The sequence below is a fragment of the Natrix helvetica genome, assembly GCF_964273705.1.
Source record: "Natrix helvetica genome assembly, chromosome: 3".
Classification (NCBI taxonomy): domain Eukaryota; kingdom Metazoa; phylum Chordata; class Lepidosauria; order Squamata; family Natricidae; genus Natrix; species Natrix helvetica.
Window position 1 is genome coordinate 25,440,755 of NC_138549.1, and position 18,673 is coordinate 25,459,427.

The 18,673-nt window shown below is 40.3% G+C and overlaps 1 protein-coding gene across 1 annotated transcript; it reads left to right on the plus strand.

The window, feature by feature from the left end:
• The first annotated feature begins 427 nt into the window (after nt 1–427).
• Nucleotides 428–18,392, plus strand: GGACT (gamma-glutamylamine cyclotransferase). Its single transcript, XM_081946264.1, has 2 exons — nt 428–603; nt 16,447–18,392. The coding sequence occupies exon 2, from the start codon at nt 16,464–16,466 to the stop codon at nt 16,935–16,937; it is 474 nt and encodes a 157-aa protein (XP_081802390.1). The 5' UTR covers nt 428–603; nt 16,447–16,463; the 3' UTR covers nt 16,938–18,392.
• The last annotated feature ends 281 nt before the right edge of the window (nt 18,393–18,673 follow it).

An 18,673-nucleotide genomic window follows, 5' to 3' on the forward strand; every position in this document is an offset into this window, starting at 1 on the left:
AACTAATCAACTGCAACAATTCACTTAACAATAGAAATTTTGGGGTCAATGGTGGTCATAAGTCCAGGATGACCTGTATTGTTTATTTTCTGTGGTTTTTGGTTTGTAAGTGACCCAGAATCATATATATGAGCTAGTCATGCACGCTCCTACGTGTGTGTGTGTGTGTGTGTGTGTGTGTGTGTGTGTGTACAAAGTCACATGTATATGTAAAGGAAAATGAATAAATATTGGCAACATTTGGTGGGGAAAATATGCCAAACCTTGCCAACAACTTCCCCACCCCCGTCGTCTACATCAGGGGTCTCCAACCTTGGCAACTTTAAGACTTGTGGACTTCAACTCCCAGAATTCCTCAAGGCTGGCTGAGGAATTCTGGGAGTTGAAGTCCACAAGTCTTAAAGTTGCCAAGGTTGGAGACCCCTGGTCTACATAACCGAAAGTCTCTTTCTAGTCCAGCCCTATTGTGACAGAAGGCTGCTCCGCCCAATCACCTGCTTTTAAAGGGCCACAACCCGGAAGCGACTGAGGTGAAAAGACCGGTGAATTTTACAGTCTTAGCAAGTCGGTCGAGGTGGACTCGACGGCTGTTCAACCTGGCAGGTGAGCTTTTTAAAGGGGTGGCAGAGTCCAGCTTGCCTTAGAACTACCCCTTCCCCCACTCCGCGAGATTGGTGCCAATGTTTTCGAAGGTGATTGGCTAAGAAGCGCCATGTGAAATTCATGGAGGGTCCGGGGAAGGGGGGGGCTTAGAGTGAGAGAAATATCGAACGTTGGCTTAGCGGGCTTTCAAACGGAGCGGCGCGTGCCCCTCGCAAGGTCACGTGAGGGAAGGCGAGCGATCGTATTGGTCGACCGCGGTTTAATTAAGACCCCCGCGATGGAAGGAGCTTTCGTGGTTGTCAGTGGCCACGGGCGGGCGGTCTCGGCGTAGAGCGAAGCCCGAAGTCTCTTTGGCTCGAGGGAATGAACTCTCTCTCCCCTTGAGCGGGGTTGTAAAGATTTAACTGTTTTAGTGGGAGAAGACGCAGTAAAAACGTGCGGACGAAAACGTCCCATCCGGGACGGCGCTTGATTACCCGGTCTGGTGCGCAGGCGCAGGAAGCCCTGTCCACGGATAGAGGACCGGGGGGAAAGGTTTCATGGCTCTATCGCTATTTTCGGGGGGGGGGGGGGGGGGAATAGCTTCCTCCAGAGGCTGGACTCTTTTGAGTTGAAGCGATCAGGCCTCAGGTGTAATGGCTGATTTAAACAGTAACAGAGTTGGAAGGGACCTTGGAGGTCATCTAGTCCAGCCCCCTGCTCAGGCAGGAGACGTCATCCCGTTGAATACCTTTGAGAGTTGGAACCAGAAAATTTAATGTTTATCTTCATCTAATCTGAATAGAGCTGGAAGGGACCTTAGAGGTCGTCTAGTCCAACCCCCTGCTCAAGCAGGAGACGCTATACTATTTAAGACAGGTGACTGTCCAGTCTCTTCTAAAAAGCCTCCAGTGATGAAGCACCCACAACTTCTGAAGGCAAGCTTTTCCACTGGGTTAATTGTTCTAACCGACAGGAATTTTTTTCCTTAATCCCAGGTTGCTTCTCTCCTTGATTAGTTTCCATCCATTACTTTTCCTGCCTTCAGGTGCTTTGGAAAATGTTTGGCTCTCTTCTTTGTAGCAGCCCCTTACCCTTGTAATGCGTACGGTTCAAAACCATATCCCAAATTTCAGATGTGAGAACTTGATCAATTTATATATGTCATGTAACAGAGAAGGGATTTCTCTACGATCTTTTAAATGGGCTTTTTCTGAAAAGTATCAGAACAACATATATTTTACCCTTTTTAGATATATAAATAGATGTCAAGGTTCCATTTGGGTTATGGTGGGGTTCATGTTATAAATTGTGATGGTTGTGGGGTTTTTCACTTGCTATATGGTGTGAAACAAGCTATTGTGACCTATAATGGTTTGGTTAGCCCAGCCATTTTGGGTTTACTAAACCATAGCTGGTATCTCTCCACATCTCTTGTCTTCTGCTGACAACTATATTATTGACTTTATTATGTTTTTTACAAAAGTATATTGTGTTCATTTAATGTATACATAAATATTAAGATTATCTGTGAGCATTTCCTTTTTGGGAGGAATACACCATGATAAACTAATTTAAATCTGATTTCTCTCCGCTGATCAGAGTGGCCTCTGTTACACCACTATCCCATAAGTTGCACTGGCTCCCAGTTTGCTTCCAGGTGTAATTCAAGGTCTTGGTTATCACATTTAAAACCCTTCATGGTACAGGTCCAGGCTATCTGAGGAACTTTCTCACCCCAATGACACTGATCTGCCCAACTCCTGCTGGCAAGTCCCATTGGTCAAGGAATTTCAGCTGGTGGGGTCCAGGAAAAGAACCTTTTCTACTGTGGCCCCTGCCCTTATCCCCAAGGGGAGATCCTCTCCCATCCTTTGCTTATCCATAAGGCCTGAAGACCTGGCTATGGCAGTTGCTTGAGCCTCAACGGGGAGCATTATACTGGAGGTGGTTGACAGATTAAGAGACAACCCCACTTCCCCTCCCATGTGCAGCCTGCTTCTTTCCTCCCCATCTTTTAACTGTACTTTATTACTGCTATTAGGAATATTTATTGTTCGTGGTGTTATTGGTTTTTAATGTTTCTAAGCTGTCCAGAATCGAGAGAAGAGTAGCAAATAAATAAATAACTAAGTGGAATTTGCCTATTTTAGTGACTTAAAACAGAATAATACCTCTGATCTCCTTTTCACAACTGTGTGAAAGTGGAAGGGAAGTGGTTCAGTCTGAAATATTTTGTGGCTTATCCTAATAATAATAATTGGTTTTGCTGTACATCAGATGAACCCTAAGATGAAGTGCTTTCTATTACTCCAAATAACTTGCAGTGTAGAATGAATTTATACAGGCATGAGTTCAGTTTGCCAGAGAATCTAACAAGGTATGCTTTAGGCTACATATGTTTATACTATCATTTATCATATAAAATGTCTGGAAAATGTAACATACCTATTTTTGTTCTCTTCCTTGCTTCCTGGAAAGACAGACAATACTAAGGAATCTTTTGCCATTGAGGTTTATACTCTGGAATAAATTGATGATTCTTTTTTTAAATGCAGGATGTTCCTGGGAATATGAACCATTGAATGCATGTTTAGAATTGTAATAATAATGTCTCCTTTTAGCCTGTTTTGAGCAAATCAGAGAAAATTGTTGGCTATCACGTAGTACCTATCTATTATTTATCTATGGGGGATTACAGGGCTCAAAATGCCATATATATTCATGAAAAAATGCTGAGCCAAATCCCTTTAGTTTGAACTAGTAAGTCATATAAAAGAATCAGGACTTGGAGAGATGCATTTTTTGTACACTTTGCCCTATAATAATGCTGTAAATAGATTAAAAATTCTGCAAAACTTTACAAGTGCAGTCAGTCATTTTGTGACATTAATACCAAGGAGGATAAAAATAAAACACACAAAAGGAATTATTGAATTGTAATGTAATATTTACATGCAGAGAAGTGTCCTTTACAAAATAAATAGAACATTAAAGAAAAGAAAATCTTGTTTTTGAAAATGTTAGTTCTGAATTGTTGCTAATTTTTCCCTTAACTGAAAACATAGTTCTATTTTAATTCACTAACTGTTAAATAAATTTTTCAAGAAGTTCAAAACTTATTTTTTTAGGAATTTGTAACCTAATATTCTCTCTAGCTCAAAGTATTTATAGTAGAGCTATATAACAAAGATTTATAAGAATTCTATCAATCAGCATGATAATTGCTTCAAAAAATGTAGAAGAGTCCTAAAATGCTGTTGAAGAAAGATGAAGAGTAAATTGGATTGAGCGTGAGTAAGAGCCCATATTTGGGGTTACATTTTGCTGACAATGGAGTAAAACATCCTTATTTCTTGGCCTTTGCAGTTGTCCATCATCCATCCCCTGATTTCAGGCAATCTGGCCCTACTGGGAAAGAATGACTGCAGGGCCACTGAGGAATATTCTCATATTTGGCAGATAAGAGGAGTTCACATTCACTCAGAGTTGGGCAAGGCCTTATGTAGTTGCCTGGAATGAGTTCAGTCTTGTATTTTGGATTCTCTGGTCTATTAGTTCAGCCACCTGTTTGTTAGATCCAGGTCCCTTCTGACTGGTGAAAGCCACCCAGGAGATGACCTGTAATTAGGTTCATACAATGTCTTAAGGGGAACACCACTTAAATTCTTTAAGGAAGGAAGATATAGTCCCTTAATCCTTGAAGGAGCTTGTTGGTACACACACTCCTTAAGGAGACACTAGACCCAACAGTCCTGGACAACTATCATTCAGTAGTTCCTTTTATAAAGGAGGTCAGATTTCAGCTCTAGAGAACTTGAAGGAAGCAGATTATTTGGACTTGTTTCATGTCAGCATTTAGTACAGAGAGACTGGACCAATTGTGCTTCCTGGCGACTTGTGACCAAACTATGGTTTTAGTTAGGCATGTTCATTGCAGAGACTGTATAGATCACTCTTTTGTGGAGCTGAGGTGGGTGTGTCCATCATGCTCCTTGATCTCTTAGTGGCTTTCGATACCATTAATCATGGTATTCTTCTAGACAGGCTATGGGGATTGGGCATTAGGAACACCATACCATGGTGGTTGCCTATTTTCTCTGGCTGGTTTCAGTTGAAGTTGACAAGAGGAGAGAGATTGTGACTTGTGAGTGCTGCAGGGCTTGACACCTCTCCTGCTGTTCCATATCGCCATGAAACTGCTGGGTGAGATCATCGGTTGGGTTGAGTATCGTGATAATGTCCAATTATATATTTGGCCTCAGACTATGTAAGTGATGTTATTGATGTCCTGTCCCTGTTCCTGGAGGCTTTGCGGATTTGGATGGGAAGGAACAGACCTAGGCTCAATCCCAGCTGGGGAGTCTCCATCTTTAGCCTTGGATTCAGCTGCACTTTCCTATTCAAGGCTGATGCACAATTGGAGAATAATTTTGGACTCGTGGCTTCTGCATGAAAAGCAGATGGCAGCTGTGGCCAATGGAGAAAGGGCCTTTGCAGTGATTCATCTCCTGTGCCAGTTGTAGCCATTCCTGAATCTGAAGGCTCTCCAGATGGTCACTAATGTCCTAGGCAGTGGAGCTGCCCTTGAGAATCACTAAGAAGCTTCAGCTGGTTTGTAAGCATGGGCAGTAATAAGCATGCTGCAATACAGATAGTCCTCACGTTATGACCGGTTTCTCATCAACTATGCAAAATTATGATCAGCCCCCCCAAAAGGTACTTATGACTCAGATTCAAAAATTCTGATATCCGCAGTCATATGACTATGATTTATGGGTGGTGGTGGTGGTTTTTTTTTTTTAATGGAAGCTGGCGCTTATTTTCAGTTTCCAGCAAAAAATGCCAATGGCAAATAATGAGCTTGCTTAATGACCACTGCAAACAAATGCCATAAAATCGGGTTAGTCTCTTAATGACCGGAACAACTTAAAACCATAATTCTGGGCTCAATTATAGTCATAACATTGAGGATTACGTGTATGTTTATGCGACACCACCACTCTACGAGTTGCACTTGTTTGGGTTTTGAGTATAATTCAGAGATTACTAATCTCCAACACTACCTATGAAGGAACGCACACATGGGTACTAACTGCTGTGTAGATAACAGTTGGTAATCTTATTTTTTTTAATGATTAAACATTTCTGTTGTTTAATTAATAATTGTGAAGAAATGCCTGTTACATTACTTCATCTTATGGTTATCTATTAGCAGGCAAAAGGTAGTCTGGAGTCTCGGGACTAGTCTCAATAAAAGTATATTAATGATTGCTACAGCGTCTATTTGGATAAATTTAACAATACATTTTATATTTATCACAGTCAATTTTTACAATGAAGCAGTTCATTCTGCTTAGAATTTGCAATTAATCTTCACAACTACAGCATGTATGAAGTATTGTGAAGCACATTCTCTGTTAAGTCAAGATTACTCGCTGGGCTTCATTTCATGCCTATATGTTAGCCCAGTGCTGAAGTGGAACATTCTGCTTGCAACTTCAGTGTGGAAGGAATGTCATGTGTACAGTGCTATGCCTGACTCATGTTTCAAACAGGAGTTTTCACCCATTCTTAAAAACAGGTATTGGAATATTTGGGTTCAAGGAAGACTATAAACATATCACGGGAATGCTACAGATCACCAGTCATTTGGGAATTTAGAGAGGAAGAGGATGCAGTTTGAGTCTAGAATTTTGTGAGATGTGGCCATCCTTTATGTACCTTTCAGATATGTATGTTTAAAAATGATTTCATACCTTCCTTCATTTCTTCGGGGACTTCTTGACCTTTAAAAGACAGCTGCAAGTAAATAGTGGTCCTGTTTCAAATGAAATTCAAATCACCAAATACTTAATCTGTCTGTGAAGTAAAATACAAAGCATTCTCACAGGTATTGTTCAATGGTTGTAATGCTGTTTGTTTTCACAAACCAGGATTTCATAGTTTCAGAGCGGACAACCGCTGAGAGAAGGCTCTAACCTTTTGATTTCAAAGACGCTGTGGTTTCCACTGGTGCCTCCCTGGCTAATGTAAGAAAGGTGTTTTGCCATAAACGCTTCTGAGATATTTGGTAAGGTTGGACAGCGGCTGGCCCAAGCAGGAAGCCCATGGTCTGACTCTAAAGAAAATAGCAAGTTACAAAATGAAAGCATCAAAGAACCAACAGGATGCAGTCCCAGGAGTCTCTCCTGGCATGTGGGTCCTTCTTGAAAGTTAGCACTGAGTGAAGAGTGACCTTAAAACTCGCTTTATTCAAACAGACTGCGCTCAGGTTTAAAGTTCAAGGCATTTTGTTTTTTCACCTGCTTCCTACAGTTTTCAGGAACTTCTAAAGAATTAATATGTAACTATATCTGGTCACTGAGCCAACAGTGAGGGCTTTTTTTTTTCCTTCCAGAGAAAGTAAAGTTATTGAAGTAAAAAGATAAGAAAAATAGGATGCTGTGTTGCAATAAAGTAAGAATGGGTGCGTTAGGATCTTTATAGAGCCATCCGTACTTTGTCTTCTGCCCAACGGACCTGGAGGTTTCCTTATGTATCTCTCATGGAAACTATTTTAATAATTTAAAATTTTAATAATTTTAAACAACAGAAATTTTGGGCTCAATTGTGGTCGTAAGTCAAAAACTACCTGTAATACGCTTTTCTAAATTTTTAGAATATATAGTAGTCAAAAGCTTATAGAATTGAATCACAGAAAATCACATGTAAAATATATCCTTTTCAGCTTTTATCTTATGAAAATGGCTTCTATCATATCAAATTCCTAGCTCTTGGCTATTGAAGGTTTTATTTTGTTTTGTTTTACTTTTGCTGGATTTATCTGGACAACAAAACCTTGGTGAGGTGTGCTAGGTTTGGCCAAGTGAGGGACAAAGAATCTGAGAGATAACTTTTTACTAATATACTGCTCTTCATTCAGCAGTTATAAGCAAAATATTAAAAATCAGGATCCAACATATTGTGCTAATATTCTTGCTAGAAAGTCTTGAATTATATTGTAAATTATCATTTTTATGCTTGCACCACTATTAAATAAATATATACAGTATACTAGCCTGATTGACAGATCAGTCAAGTTTAAATCTGAGGTTTCCTCTGGGGATGAATAAAGGTAGACTTATATCAGTATTTTAAATCCTTTGGGTTTAAGTTAATTCACTCCACTTGATTCCCAAATAATGGCAGACAAATGTGGCAAATGTAATACCGCAGCGATTCATCTGCTGCTTCCTCCATCATAGTAACAGCTATTTTGCTAAATAGGGGCATTTCCTAGCACTGCATTACATTCTTGCAGAACAAGAGACAAAATCCAGGAGAAGCCAAACAATGAGTAGACAGCTTGTCCTTCAGTGTCTCTGGTGGGATTCAGTGAGAGCTCATTTCCCTTTTAAGTGACTTATAGCATCTCTTAGAGTCTAGCTTTGGCACCAAAACAACAGGCTTTCCATCACCTCACTGATGGTTCAGGGATGTTATAAATACACTATTAGTGGGGAACTAGTATAAGTAAATTAGCTGCAATTTTTAATAGAAGTTTTAATAAAAGGGGAAAAAAATAAGGAGCAAAAACATGCTCTGCTTGCTGACACCAGGACCAGTTACAGCTGCTATTATTATGCTTCTAATGCTCTTACAAGGAATTACTGAATTAGTAGGCTTGAAAACAAAAGCATCCTAACAGGTCTGAATAAATGATCCTAGTTAAGGTTTTCCAATTAATTTAATTTGTTCTCCCCTCCAACCCCAACCTATTCCGTCTGCTTCGGGTTTTTTTTTTAAGTTACTTTTCCTTTCTCAGGTAATAGCAAATAAGCCTTACCAGCAATCGGATAGGCTATCAGTTATAGTTAAAAGAAATTGCTTTTAAAAATCACATACAGATTTCACTCATTTACCCAGGATATTAATGACTGCAGTATGAATATTTCATGACAGAATCTTTTCAATAAATTGTTTTGTCCTGAATGATATTGTGAGGCCTAATTTCTGAATAGTCAGAACTAGTTAAATACTGTAGTTGCCAACTTTTCCCTTTGGAATACAAACTAAAGTACATCTATCTCTGTTGTTATATATTTTATTTATACTGCCCAGTTGTTTATTTTTTTACTGTCATTGTCTAAAATTAAACACCAGCACTTGTTATTTCCACTTGCCACAAGATGGCTAATTAGCCTTTCAATGGAGGTGAAGTGATTTATTTATTCACTTTTATTTATTCTATTTCTATTTCCACAATAGAAACTGTCCTCACATCTTGCATTATAGTATGGTACACTGGTTTAACAGCTGCGGATAGGAAGGCACTGCAGAGGGTGGTCAATTCAGCATAAGAAACCATTGATTGCCCTCTAATACCACTGGGTAACATCGCCAGGTCTCGCTGCTTTAGCAGAGTAAGGGAGATACTCAGGGGTGATTCACATCCTGGTCAGTGTCTCGTCGCACTTTTACCATCGGGCAGAAGACATCAAAGCATAGCCAGCCGAACAAACAGGTTTAAAAATAGTTTCTATCCTTGGGCTGTCAGATTATTAAAACACAACCACAATCACTCTACACATACACGGAAATGTATGGCTAGTTTTTCTTTCTTTTTTCTTTTCCTCTAATTACTTGCACTGGGATTATTCTTTTCACTATTTATGTTGTTTATATTTGTTGTCATGGATTGCACCAGTGAGACTAAAACCAATTTTGTTGTGTTTATTTTGTACAATAATGGCTATACTATAACTATCCTTCTCAGCCAAGTAAGTAGGTCAGTGATGGTTAACCTTTTTGTTGTTGGGTGCCAAAAACGCGAACAAGCGCATGATAGCCTGCGTGTGTGCCAGCATCCATAATGAAAACTGCCTCCCCCGAGGCCAGAAGCTGGAAACGGATAGTTTCTGAACTTGCATTAGGCCCGTTGGGCCTGTTTTTCTTCCTCTCCGACCGCCGGAGGCTTTCCTGAAGCCTGGGGAGGGCGAAAACAACCTTCTCCAGCCCTCTAGAAGGCCAAAAATCAGCTGACCGGCATGCACATGCACACTGGAGCTGACCGCTCGGGTGCCAGTAGATATGGCTCCATGTGCCACCTGCGGCATACGTGCCATAGGTTCACCATCAGGGAACTAAGTGGTTCTAAAACTATAAAACAGTTAAAATAATAAAGCATTTTAAAAAAAGAACTGCAAGTCCTGGAGGAACAGAAAAGTTAGCATCCACATTTGTCTGGTTAACAACAACATAGTATCCTTTTGCACAAAATGATTCAACTGCAAGTAATTTTGCAACCTAGATTCTCTCCCCCTCCCCCCAAATAGCTGGAATTCTGATTGCAGGGTACAGCAGTGACTGAGGGAGAAATCTGTTTTAAACAATGCCTGCAGATTAGTTGAAGGAACAGGATGCGGAAGGTGGGATAGAAATTACCAGAATCCCTTGCTGTGTTCCAAGCAAAAGAGAAAGAAGAATGAAGACGTTCCAGATGTTACACTTCTTCCCTCCTCCACCATCACAGAAGCAGTAGAACCCATGGGAAAAACCAGCTGGTTGGTTTTCCATTGAAGGGAAAAGAGAAGATGATTGCCACTCTTTCTGTATCCAAGCCAAAGCTAAACCACCAAAGGGGACCAGAGTTGGTCCTGAAGCAACCAAAATCATGCACACTTAAGGCTATGGGGTGTTACTTGCATGTAATTCCCCCTTAATTAAATGCCATCTGGAACATGCCGCCTGAACATCTAAGCCAGGGATGTCAAACTCAAGGCCCAGGGGCCGGATCTGGCCCACGGAGTGCTTTGATCTGGCCCATGGGGCCTTCCTGAAAACGGCAAAGGACCAGCATATGGTATCTGCCAGCAAAAACAGAACTTGTGAGGGCCACGTGAGGCTCTCCTGAGCTCCATTTTTGCTGACGGAGGACTGACTGCAAGAGGCCTTGGCCAATGAAAACTGAACTTGGGAGCTTGTTTTTGCTGGCAGAGCCACCATATGCGCCCCCAACAACACACCTCAGCCCCCGGGGTCAAACACAACCCTGAATGCAGCCCTCAATGAAATTGAGTTTGACATCCCTGATTTAAGCTAAACAGTGAAAGCAAAATGTGACAAATTTCAGCACTTGATTTCTCATTCTGGTGTTTCATTTTGGAAATAGATATTTACAGTAGACTTCAGTTTAATCTTTTTGTTTTGATTTGTGGAAGGCAATAAAATCAGTGTCTGGCATAAAATCCAAATTAAAATTCTGGTGTGAAATCATATCCGGGAGAGAAACCAATATTCTGTGAAGTACCCTTAAATCAGTGCTTGCCCAGCATTTGACAGTGAAATCCCAGTTATTTAATTCATGATAATTTAACTGATTTAAATTAGAGTTAAATGATTCCCACTTAAATTCTAACAAGAAAAACAGCACACACACACACACACACACACACACACACACACACACACAAACCATCACAAGACGCCAGTCCTGAACTCCGCTTTGAGAACTAGCTTGGTATAGCGTTAAGTCACCAGACTAGAAACCAGGAGCCAGGAGCTACTTTAGCCACAAAGACAGCTGGGTGACCTCGGACCATCCCATTATCTTCGCTATGGGCAAACCATTTCCAAAAATGGTGCCAGGCACTCATCAGAACCCATGAGCAACCTGAAGTCACACCCATACTGAGCCTTCTGGCCTCTTACAGTTAGATATTTCCTGGTCACTTCATCTCTCTTTCGATGCATCAGTGAGACAGCAGCGAGGATAAGTTATCTCTCACACCTCCATCGCTTTTCTCTTAACCACTGGCATATTTCACAAATTATGCCAGTGGTTAAGAAAAAAGGCGTGGTGTGACAGATACCTTGTTCTTGCTGCTGTCACACACTTTGTGGTGTCCTGTTTCTGTTATACCAAGACACTGGTTTGATTATGAACATTTCAAGAATGGAAGGGTAGAAGCTGCTGAACATTGTGGTTATGTGTGCAACCCAGGGTTATCCATCTTGTATGTTTGGCCTCAGAATTCAGAACAACTAGGGCCGTGATGGTGAACCTATGGCACGCATGCCCAAAGTCGCATGCAAAGCCTTGTTGCCTGGCACGCACATCCTTGCCTGTTTGTCTTCCGGGTTTTTGGCGTGTATAAGCACGCGATGATCAGCTGTCCTTTGCATGCACGACGATCAGCTGTCCTATGCATGCACAGCAGTGCTGAAAACTGGTGCGGACATGTGCACCTGCCAGCTGATTGTCAAGTGCACATGCATGCAAGAACCCGGAAGTTCGGCTTTTTCCGCAGCATGATCTCTTTGCGTGCACGGTAGTGCCGAAAACCAGCCTGCGCATGTGCGCCAGCCAGCTGATTGTCAAGTGCATATGCACTCTAGGACTTGGAAGTTCGGCTTTTTCCGGAGCGTGATCTCTTTGCGTGCTCAACAGTGCCGAAAACCAGCCTGCGCATGCGCACCAGCCAGCTAATTGTCAGGTGCATATGCACTCTAGGACTTGTAAGTTTGGCTTTTCCGGAGCGTGGCCCCGATGAGCACATGAGATGTCACAGTGCTGAAAAGGTTCACCATCACTGAACTAGGGAGTGGGAAGGCTGAGCACATAGCCGAAGGATTTCTGCTACAAACATTGGTCTTATTTTAAGCTTTAATTTCTTGACCAGCTTTTTACTTCTGTGAAATAGACTGCCACTAACCAGGATCTAAAAGGGAAAGTATATTCCTATATTTTAAACAAAGCCTTGGAGTGATCTTTTTGCCTCATAGAATCAGTTCTGTAACAGAATAACCAAAGGTTCATTTTTCCATGATACATAAAGATGAAGCTTTCTTCTTCTTCTTTTTTGTGAGGAAAAAAATTCTCTTTTGTGAAAACATAGATCTATGTTCCCAATGAAGAAATTGCATAATGTAAATAAAGTGTATCTTTTGCAGATGGATGTGAAGATTTTAATGTACGTTTTCATTTCCTTTTTTTATACTTACTAACTCTTAGTAACTCAAGTGACCTCTTGATTGTGAACAATTTGTTTTACAGTTCTCCATTTAGAATTCAAAGAGCACAAGTCCCCAATGGGAATTAACTGCACATTTAATTCTGATTCTTTTTCAATCCCTCTTCCTAAAGGTCTGCATTTTTTAATCAAATCACAATCTTAACTCAAATCACAATCTGGAAAATAATGGTATTTGTGTTTCAAAGGGGAGCCAGACAAGAACACAACACTATTTCATGGGAGAGAGAAGTTGCTGTAGTGTGGTATTTTATGCTGTTTGCTACTCTGGCTTTGTCATTGTCAACTTGGGCTTACATTAATAACCAGTGTATTCTAAAGCCTTACAAAGCATGAATTTTGATATGATTTCCTGAATTCTGAAAATTATAGCTTGAAGGCATAAGAATTCAAATTTTAGCCTAAGAGTACCAGTACATCAAGAACTAAGGCGAACTCCATGTCTATCAACATGCATAGATACAAAAAATAAACTCTCACGGGTACATTGTAGGGTGGATTTGATTGAAATCATAACTTTTAAAGAGCAACACTCATTTCTGTCCTGCAGCGTCTCCTCCTCGGACCTGCTTTTGACTCACCGACAGTCCCAATATTGCAGAATATACGGCCTCATGCTACATAACTAAGCTCCATTTCATGCTGAATAAACTAAATTATTAATGTAAGTTAAATAGAAAAGTATCTTTAGATTTTTACTCCAAAAGCATTTTATTAAAATAAATTTGATAAGAATAAAAAAAATGATCAAAAAAATCTGTTTTAATTTTTTTAAAAAAATAATGTTTTTTTTAAATCAATTTTTATCCACCCCGGGTACATGGCCATAAACTGCCATATGTATGCAAACCATGTCCCAAGATATGCATAACGTTCCCCATGCCGTGAACAGACATAAGCGCACACATGTACAAACTAAGTTTTTCATTAGGAGGAAAGATGTAACTCCAGAGACTCGGGCTGGATTTTTTTCTAGAAATATTTTTCTGGGTTTGGCGGTTTGTTCATTTGCTTGGTTCACTTGTTTCATTTGCCACTTACAAGCATTTTGGGCCGTTAGAAGGCCAATTTTAATACAGACAATTACGATGCACAGTGCATGTTCTAATGAATGGGGGGGAAAGAATAAGGATTTGGAAGATTAAGTTTATGCATAATTAAGTTCAGGTTCAGGTGAATTGTCCATCCTTTAAAGCAGGGATGTTCCAATCTTGGCAACTTTTAAGTCCTGTGGACTTCAAGTTCCAGAATTCCCAGCCAGCCAGAGTCAACCATGCTGGTTAGGGAATTCTGGAAGTTGTGAATGCCCCAACACTGGAAGTCTTTAAGAAGATGTTGGATAGCTATTTGTCTGAAACGGTATAGGGTTTCCTGCCTAGGCAGGGGGTTGGACTAGAAGACCTCCAAGGTCCCTTCCAACTCTACTATTGTATTGTATTGTATAAATCCACGAAGTTGCCAAGGTTGTTGGACACCCCCGTTTTCAAAGTATCTTCATTACCTTTTCTTGACCTACCAGATGGTTGAATATAGTCATTAGGGTGATCACCTCCATCTGGAGTGATGCGATGGGTTATAGTCTAACAGGTGCAGAGGACACCAGCCTCTGCACCTGAGAATTAGAGATTAAATTGTTGCGCTAAAAAACCAGATCTGGTCTTTCCTGGGCAGTTTTTGTCAGAGGAAAATCCTGAAAGCATCAGGTATATTGAGCTTTCATTAAACAAAACCATTGGGGAGAAAAGGGGGGGATTACTGGATCTTGTGACTTAAATAAATATAAGGGCTTTTTCCCCTTTGTGCTAGAAAAGCTACTTTAAACATGGGATATAATATACACACCGAGAAGATGAAACCCAACACTTATTTCTGTTTGTGGCATCTTCTTCCCTTTTAAAAAATAAGATGGCTTTTTAAAATTCACTGACAAATCATCTCAGAAGCTGAGCTAGATTCAGCATTACTCAAGACACATTTTGCATCCTTTATTAGAAGTATTGTTATTTGACCATTTAGTTGTGTCTGACTCTTGGCAACTTGATAGTGATCTCCATGCTTAGAAGTATTAGAAATATGAGAACTTGTTTCACTTAAGGATGAAAATGCACCTCAAGAGGCCACCAGATGTTACATCCCTTAACCTTGTATGTGAAAAGTATATGGAGCCCTGTGATTCCATGTATTTTCAGGTGTAGGGAAAGACAGCTAACCATGTGTCTATCTTCCCCTTCATCCTTCAGTATTGAAAAGAGATATGGTCTCAAAGGGTCAGTGGACTGAAGATCTGATAGGACTTGCAATCTCTGAGCAAACTGTTCACAGACATAAATGACGTCAAGAGATTACAATCAAATAATTTACTTTTTAAGATTTTTTAAAAATCCCATCTTTATTATTTTTTATAAATAAGGTGGCAACCATACATACTATTCCTTCCTCCACCTATTTTCCCCACAAGAAATACACATTCCCTGTAAATTCCCTGTAAACTTTTACTGTTTTGGTTGTTAGAAGCCAGCCTAGGAAGCTTGTAAATTCTGTTCATGTGCCTGTTGTGAAGACACTTGACTACTAATAAGACTATGGATGCCTTACTAAGCTTCAGGCCAATGAAGAGACTGGACAATCATTTGTCCAAAATTGTGTATAGGATCTTCTACCTGAGCAGCTGGTTGGACTAGAAGACCACCAAGGTCCCTTCCAATTCTGTTATTCAGAGTTAATGTGAATTGGGATGAGAGAGACTAACTGGCCCAAAGTCACCTAATTGGCTTTCATGCCTAAGGTAGGAATTGAAAAAGTCCTGTTTTCTGGCCAAATGTCTATTAGACCAAACTGGCTCATTATATATTTTAACTCTTAAGTAGAACTTTATTTTTAAAAAGTATGAAAAGCCCTTATATCTGATTTTTTGTTGTTATGTTGATTTTTTTTCCTTTTAATTTCTTGTCCTGCTTTTTTCCTTTGTTCTATTTAATTATTTAAAGACAAAGTTATGATACTACAGACATAGGTTCTTGAAACTGTCTTGATCTTTGCTGACTTGTCAGTATTCTTTTACTGAACATTAAAGCTCTTTAATAATTGTTTGCAATAAGTGGCTTTTTTGGAGGAATGTGTTAAACCATTCTCAACTGGGCACAGTTGCCAGATCGGATGGAAAGAGAAGTGATCTTTATTAACTCAAATTGCACTGGAATCACGTGTACGGCTACTTAATTCAAATCGTAAGACTTTTTTATGCAGTTGCGGGATCCGGTAGAACTTTATAAAGCAGGGGTGTCAAAGTCAAGGCCCGGGGGCCGGATCCAGCCCGCAAGGTGCTTAGATCTGGCCTACTGGGCCGCCCTGGAAACAAGAAAGGACCAGCCTGCGGTGTCTCTGCCAGCAAAAATGGAGCTTGAGAGGGTTGTGGGCAGCCCTCCCAAGCTCCATTTTCGCTGGCAGAGGGTTGCAGGAGGCCATCAGAGTCAAAAACGGATCTCAGGAACCCATTTTCTCTGACAGAGTGCTCAGGCAACCACAGGTGTCGACACAAGTGATGTTGAGCTGGCCACCCCCACCCTGGCTCCCCGAGGTCAAACACAACCCTGATTGTAGCCCTCAATGAAATCGAGTTTGACAACTTATTACAATTGGGAAGTTGTCTAATATGCATAACAATAATCAACTACACATTACGTTTACTGTAGTGATAGGTTTTTACAAATTTTAATGCAAATGTGAAAAACAGCAGTTTATACTGTTGTCTTGTTTTAAACAAATGTATTTATTGCTGACACAGAGAGAGAGAGAGATGGAAAACACCTGCTAATGCAAAATGCAAAAATTAATGCTTTCTTTCTTTCAGTCCCTTCAGTTGGAAGAATGGCCCGCGTCTTCGTCTACGGGACACTAAAGAAAGGGCAGCCAAACTACCCCCACATGATAAATGGGGTTCATGGGACATCCCAATTCCAGGGTAGAGGACGTACAGTGGAGAAATACCCACTGGTGATTGGAGGCAAATATAATATCCCTTATTTGCTGAATAATCCAGGAAAGGGGCACCGTGTTTATGGAGAAATCTATTCTGTTGATGATCAGATGTTGCAATTCCTTGATGAATTTGAAGGATGCCCAACCATGTATCAGCGTACTCCAATGAGAGTTGAGGTACTCAAGTGGGAAAATGAAAATAGCACATCTGAAGGACTATCAGCAATTAACAACATCCTGGAATGTGATGTGTACAGCACTACTACTTACCAGCCCGAATGGATGCATCTCCCTTACTACGATGACTATGATTCTTTTGGGGAGCATAATCTTTTGTACGTCTTGCGAGAAAGCAGAGAATAGAAGTAGAAAAATCAAACAATACTTTTAGCTATGAACACCTACCCAGGTTACTATTTTATGCTGAAATGCAGTCCTAATTTACCTTTTCAGAATATAATTGAATTAATTTCTATTATTAAGTGAACATCCAAGTGAACAGGATGATGAAAGAATGATCCGAACGCCAGCACTCGTTTGTCTTGCTAACGTTAAACAGGGTAATTTAAATATTTCAGTTATGTTAGACTACCACCAATATTCAGATCTCCCCAAAATGTGGAATGAATGAATGGGGGGGGGGGGGGGGAGGACATGAATGGAAGAGGAAGCAAAAGTAATACTATTATGTCTTATTTTTTCATTCCTTACGGCCCATTTCTGGTTAATACTTCTACTTGGCTATTGATTTTAGTATATATAAATTGCCTTCTTCAGCTGTTTAAAACTGCATTGTTTATTTTTGGTTGAAAGTTCTGAATCATCAGTATTCTTGCATTTTTATCATCAGTGTATAAGCTTTTTATATCTGTGATGTACCTACTGTATTTTTGGAGTATAAGACGCACCTTTTCCCCCCAAACAAGAGGGTGAAAATCTGGGTGTGTTTTATACACTGAATACATCATTTTTGGCCTCCCAAAACCCTGCCCCTTTGCAAAAATGGATGTGCAGAGGGTTTGGGAGGCTTGCAAAGTGCTCCTAGGGGCTGGGGGGGGCAAAAACGAGCAAAACGCAGGCTATTTTTGCTCAACCCCCCCCCCCCAGCCTCCAGGAGCACTCTACAAGCCTCCCAAAGCCTCTGCATGTCCCCTTTTTTTTTGTTTTTTTGCAAGAAAACGAGGCCTGCAGAGGGTTTGGGAGGCCTGTAGAGTGCAAAAACTTTTTTCTTCAATTTACCTCTTCAAAATCATGGTGCGTCTTATACTCCGGTGCGTCTAGTCCTAAAAATATGGTATTTCTTTTTTGCCATTGGCTTCTTGCAATACTGTATATAATTTTCATACATCATGCTGCTTTTCTTCATAATATGAATCCTCTTAAAATTGTTAATTCTGGGGTTAAAATTGGACAAAATTCATATATTGCTACTGGTTTCAAATAAGTTGACTTGTTCAAAAATTTCAGAAATCATAGATTTTGATATTTTTTTAAAAAATCACACTATTTTTTAGCGTTATGGGACCTGAAACATGTCGTCTCTTCCATTTGAAATAAATCTAGACTTTCTTAAATGTGGCAATATATAATGAGAACGGAGGACAATAGTACATTGCTTCTTCATCTGCTGTAAGGGAAGGGGAGAGGCAGAGCCTGGGAGCAGAGTCAAGAGAGGAATCAGCCTGGAGTCTGCACAACCCATAAGTAGCCCAAGTCCAGCCTCTCTTGAATTCCCTTAATTCTTATCTACTGCCAATTTAGTGCTGATTGTTAATTGACTAGATTCCTGTGTATATGCATTACAATAAATCTGATTAACAGCAACTTGATTCTTTGAGCCTTAGATCTGCTATCTTAATTGGTCTCTGATAAGCTACTCCATCAAAAAATTCATCTGTATCCTTCATCTGAGTGTATGAATCTGGTAACATCTGAAAGGCATCAAAATAGCTCAATTTTGTCCTTTTTTGGATAGAAGAAAAGTCTCCCAAGATGGCGGCGCACTTAGATGCTGCAGCTTTGAGCTCCTGGTGCCACAGTAGAGTTAAGCAAAAACTAGACTATACCCGCAGGGAGTTATTAAAGATTGGATCTTCTAA